The sequence below is a fragment of the Lolium perenne genome, chromosome 7, assembly GCF_019359855.2.
Source record: "Lolium perenne isolate Kyuss_39 chromosome 7, Kyuss_2.0, whole genome shotgun sequence".
Classification (NCBI taxonomy): Eukaryota; Viridiplantae; Streptophyta; class Magnoliopsida; order Poales; family Poaceae; genus Lolium; species Lolium perenne.
The window spans coordinates 290,593,756-290,599,404 of NC_067250.2; the positions used below are offsets into that span (position 1 = coordinate 290,593,756).

At 43.8% G+C, this 5,649-nt stretch overlaps 2 protein-coding genes across 2 annotated transcripts; one reads left to right on the top strand and one right to left on the bottom strand.

Moving 5' to 3' along the window:
* Positions 1 to 813: 813 nt before the first annotated feature.
* Positions 814 to 1,650, top strand: LOC139833972 (putative F-box protein At3g23420). Its single transcript, XM_071824352.1, has one exon. The coding sequence runs from the start codon at positions 814 to 816 to the stop codon at positions 1,648 to 1,650; it is 837 nt and encodes a 278-aa protein (XP_071680453.1).
* Positions 1,651 to 1,822: 172 nt separating this feature from the next.
* LOC127315172 (secreted RxLR effector protein 161-like) lies at positions 1,823 to 2,572 on the bottom strand. Its single transcript, XM_051345685.1, has one exon. It carries the CDS (start codon positions 2,570 to 2,572, stop codon positions 1,823 to 1,825), a length of 750 nt encoding a protein of 249 aa, XP_051201645.1.
* Between the last annotated feature and the right edge of the window lie 3,077 nt (positions 2,573 to 5,649).

Sequence of the window (5,649 nt, forward strand, 5' to 3'; positions counted from 1 at the left end):
GTTGATGCCTAGACAAAGCGTGCATAAAAGATATGAAAACACTTTCTCTATTATAAAGTAAAATACAAAGTATTGTTTAGTCAACCATTCAACATAGTCATTGTCTCTAGTGGCCAGATAAATGGAACATGTAAATAGAACCACGAAATATAAAGGAAGGGAAAGGGGATAGTTATCGCGGTGGATTTTGAAACCAGATGGTGGTAGATGTGGCGGCATATTTCAAGTCGAGTGATATGCGAATTAATGGTGGTGTCTGATACATCAAAATGCACCTACTTCCTCATCACTTTTCTTATGACTTTTTCTGTAAACCGTGTATCCATTTTAAATGTCATGAAGCCTAAGAAAGGCAATTTAAAATATACAATTGACATGGATGTCTGGACATAATAAAACAATAACTTATTTTTTCAAAAAGTTTGATATGTAAATTCTTATTGTTTTAGTCAAATGAATTGCAAAAAAATAAAGTAAAATATAAAAGATATAAAAGGCGCAAATCATATCTTGAGTGACATAAAAAAAAGGTCAATTGGCTTTTTTATAGCAAAAAGGTCAATTGGCTTGATCATGCTTTTTCCCGGTCAGGCCCGTGGCAGTTTGAAGAAGTGGACATAATATTGGGTCTAGCACTCCAGGCTCGGCCGACTAGAGTCCTTGTAGATTTGTTATTTCTCTATTGGCACGGCTCCTCAATCCACATAGTATATGTAATGCACACGATGCATATCTAGCAACTTAGCAAACAACCGACCAGCAGCGGCACCGAATAATTGCGGCGATCAGCCGGACTAATCGACCACGGAATCAATGAACCGATCAAAGGTCCCCGTCGCCGAGACTGGCCTCGCCCTGCCGCCGGAAGTGGTGGAACAGATCCTGCTGCGCGTCCCGGGCAGGCAGCTCCGCCGCCTCCGTGCCGTCTGCCGGTCATGGCGCTCCCTCCTCTCCGACCCGTCCTTCCTCAAGATGCACGCCGCCTTTCACCCAGCCATCATCCTCGCCCTCGCCGAGAACGACAACCACATCGACGTCGTGGACTTCTCCGGCGGCCACATCATCAAGCAGATACGCGTCCCTGCAACGTCCGAGGAGGAAGAAGCGGTGCTGCCCACGAACCCCGGTTCATCATTCCTTTTCCAGGCAAACAACCGCATCCATATGGTCGACCCAGACTCCGGCGCCGTATTCACCTTGCCATCCGACGATCTCGGCAGGCTGACATTGTCGCACCCAGTAAGGTTCGTCAAAACCGATTATGTGCTCGGGCGAGCCGCTTCCACTAGGCATCACAAGGTGCTCCGCATACTTACCGGCAAAGCAGTTGATCGTGTCGACCGCTTGTCCTCGCCCTTCAAGCAACTATGTCATGTGCTTACCCTCGGTGACGATGATGACAACCGGCAATGGCAATGTTGGAGGGAGAGGCCAAGCCCCCCGATGTTCGTCAAGTCCAATGTAGACTTCCATGGTGTCAACATACATGGCTCCGTCTTTTTCCTGGCGGGCGATGACTTCACCTACTGCGACACCTCCTATCCCTGCAACCGCATGATGTACCAGACGAGGACTGATAGCATCGCGTCGTTCGACCTCGAGAAGGAGCAGTGGAGGCCGGCGACGCTCCGAGGGCCACCTGAGTGTTAACGTCAAGAATCGTTTGGGTGGAACGGTGTAACCCTTCGGTCCACCGGGTTCGTGTTAATATTAGCGAGGAATAGCCCCTCGCAGGGCAATACAGAGTTCGACCCGTATACGAGTGGTGTACTACACCATCTCGTATACGTATCATATTACATCTCTAATACCCCCCCTTAATCTAGACCTGGGAGAGGTTTAGATTACGCTTAAACTCATCTAGTTTCCTGGAACATAGAACTTTAGTGAAGCCATCTGCAATCTGATCCTTGCTGGAGATGAACCTAACAACAAGTTGCTTGCGAGCAACCCGTTCCCGAACAAAGAAAAAGTCAATCTCAATGTGCTTAGTACGAGCATGAAAAACTGGGTTAGCAGACAGGTAGGTGGCACCAAGATTATCACACCACAAACATGGTTTCTCTTTGAGTGTCACACCAAGTTCACCAACAAGGGCTTCAACCCAAATAAGCTCAGCCGTGGCATTTGCAAGCGCTTTATATTCAGCCTCTGTGCTGGAACGAGACACAGTAGGTTGTTTCCTGGCAGTCCAAGAAATAAGATTGGGACCAAAAAAGATAGCAAATCCACCAGTAGAGCGTCTGTCATTTAAATCACCTGCCCAGTCTGCATCTGAATAAGCACTAAGAAGAGTGGAGGAAGACCTCTGAAAGGTTAGACCAACTCGACTTGTGCCATGAATATACCTCAAAATCCTTTTTACAGCAGTCCAATGTGCAGTTGTAGGAGCATGAAGATACTGACATACCTTATTAATAGAAAAAGAAATATCAGGTCTGGTCAGGGTCAAATACTGAAGAGCACCAACAAGACTCCTGTATCTAGTAATATCCTCAGAGCCAAGGGGAGAACCATCTGTCAGGTTCAGTGTCTCAGTAGTGGAAAGTGGTGAACACCTCCATTGGTGCATGTCACCGCGTATTGGCAGAGCTGAACAACACCTTGGTAGTGATGGTGTATTGCTATTTTGACAACAGCAGTATGGAGTTTTGGTTTGCGGAAGACTTGGAGAAAGACATTTGGGTCAAGAAACATGCGGTAAGACGAGAATTGCTTGAACCTTGTCCTTATATGTCCCTAGAGATGGACATCAGGCAAGTGATGGAGTTGGACGACGGTAGAATTGTCTTTTCGTACTATGTGACCTGGGCGGTAAAAGTGCCAATCTGGTTGACACGAGTTTATGATCCGAGAACCAAGGCGTGTGCAGATTTGCCACAAATTGGTGATCGCGGGATTGTTGGTATGTACGTGAAAAAGCCTTCGTTATATTATGCATGAACAATTATTTGAGTTTTGCTTTCTTACTTGACCATGATGCATCATGGTTTGATTTTCCTATTGTTATAAATATTTTTGAATAGCCTATCAGGTATGATCAGTTGCTTTCATTTTTTCCCTGTGCTTTTTTGGTCCTGGCCCGCTCTAGATTCATTTGATCTCCCGATATCATATCAAGCTTTCTAAGGGCATGCCCAATGCATTGCCCTAGAGGTGCTGCTTCACACCTTTAGCTAGGTTCGGGTGGTTCAAAGTAGGTTCGGATGAGGAGGCAGCCTCCTCTTCAAGAAGTGAGATCTTAAGCCTTAAAAGCATAATTTTTGGAGAGATACATAGTGTCATATTTGTGGGGTCTATTCTCTCTTTTTTCTAACTAAAGTTGTAGCTTCTATTGAAGAGATAAAATTCACCATGTTGCTTCTTACAACTTTTTTACATGGAGCAGCTAGTTGTGTATGCCACCATTGCTCATGCCCTAACTAACTATTAAGCTGAGACCGTTTGGTGGGTGTTTCCTAGTTGAAAAAGCCTTCGACCTATACCTAGACGAGTGAGAGAACAATTAATGGAGTGTTGCCTTTTTTTTTACTTGACCATGATGCATCATGTTTTGATTTGCCTATAAATACTTCTGAATCGTCTATCTACACTTGCTTTGATTTTTTTTTGTTCCGTTCCTTTCAAGTGAGGGTGAGTCATGCATATTCGTAGGGAAAAAACAACAACTAGGCTTTGTAGGAACACCACAGGACGGCCTCGATGGGATGCAGAACCTGGAGCACCCTGCCAATCGAAGAACGGACAAGAACTAGCTTGCTAGGTATGAATTACAAGATTACAAAACCATGCATAGCATGAGTCAGATCTAGCGTGCAATTTAGCTAGAGATTGTTAAGTTGTACAGTGGCCACAATCATTTATGTTTAGTATTGCTTTTGAATCTTATTTTGAATTTTTCATGTCTTCCTCCGATGCATACTCCATCCACATCATTTTACAAAATGGGCAATTATTTCTTGTTATAGAAAAATACTTTTATAGCAATTTCTTGCGCTACATACAAGATTACAAAACCATGCATAGCATGAGTGAGATCTAGCGTGCAATTTAGCTAGAGATTGTTAAGTTGTAGTGGCCACGATCATTTATGTTTAGTATTGCTTTTGAATCTTATTTTGAATTTTTCATGTCTTCCTCCGATGCATACTCCATCCACATCATTTTACAAAATGGGCAATTATTTCTTGTTATAGAAAAATACTTTTATAGCAATTTCTCGCGCTACAAGGTTAAATGAGGAAAATGAAGCTCAGTTCCCTGCGCTACGACGTACTTGGTAAATTGATCTCAGTATAAACAAGAGAAACATACCCATTAAGGCAACCAACTTTGTCTATCCGCCGTATAATTGGAATTGTTTGACTTGCAAAATCATTTTGCTGAAAGTTACCATACACAAATTAAAGATAGATCAGCAAAGTGGGAGCATGAGAATTATGGACCATGCAGAGAGAAAAGCTATGAATAACTTACAAAGTTGTCATGCTGAGCTCTGCATAGGAAATATGACCTGCTTTTCTTTTCTGCATAGAACACCAACCTGCATATGCAAGGTTCCGCAAGGAGTATGTTGGCAGACGGAGGCCAGACGGGCACAAAGCAGAGGTTGAGTTTCTGTGCGGCACGGCAGAGATGTTAGTTTCACAGGCAACTGTTGACGTCAGGAGTGGTCCTAGTTATCGTAGACGTCCTGCTGTCCATCTTCATTGTACTGATTCTCTTCTTCATAGTCTGGCCATTTGAATAGCCAGGACAAAGCCGTGAGTACTTTAAAGTACTCGCAAACTAATACTAATGTAAGTACTATCAACTATGGTAAGGGAGTGCTAAGCTCTAGGTTCATTTGCATAAAGCCAGTTTTATTTCATAAGCACCTTATTAATAAAAGACTCTTCATTTGCCTAACTTACTCAAGTGGGAACATTAGTGTCATTCCCACAACTCTGTTGTGATCAATTCAAATTCACCTTTCAAGTTCAAGTCACAAGTCACCAGTCACATGTAACGTCTTTGAAAATGGTCTGATGACGGAATAGTATGGCCTTTCCAACCGTCCATAACCGTGGACACGGCTATTCGAATAGTTTTACACTCTGCAGAGGTTGTACACTTGTGCCACAACATTTGCAATAATCCGTCAGGGTTAACTGGCCCTGATTTATCACACTCCGTGTACGGACTACCAACCATAACCTTTCACTTACATACCCTAGTATAGGCACCTCTCCCGATGAGCTTGGCCTCCCAGTGAAGACAAACCGTCAGCCTGGGAACTGCACAGGGCTTGGGCCGGACATTCACCTCATTTCACGTCATTTCACATCATTTCACTTTCAACGGAGGCAGCCTCGGCATAACCCCTATCACGCTTGTTTAGAGGGAACTCATACTAAGACACATAAACTTCCAGTTAAGCCCTACCCATAATCAGGTATTGTGGGGATACTTGTAAAATTGGAATGGTATCGCATCCGAACCCAACCATCAGTTTTTGTAGGGGCTTAGATGGGAAAAACTAACCTTTTGCCTCCCGCTGCCCCAAAAATTTCCATCTAGGTCCGCCACTATTGTAGATCTATATGCCTTAACCATGAAGGTGTTAAAATTGTGGGTCTACAAGCACTAATCGTTGGTTGGATGGTTAGG

Excerpts from the sequence above, each read along its gene's own strand:
- LOC139833972 (XM_071824352.1), top strand. The coding sequence starts at position 814 with ATGAACCGATCAAAGGTCCCCGTCGCCGAGACTGGCCTCGCCCTGCCG.
- LOC127315172 (XM_051345685.1), bottom strand. The coding sequence starts at position 2,572 with ATGCACCAATGGAGGTGTTCACCACTTTCCACTACTGAGACACTGAAC.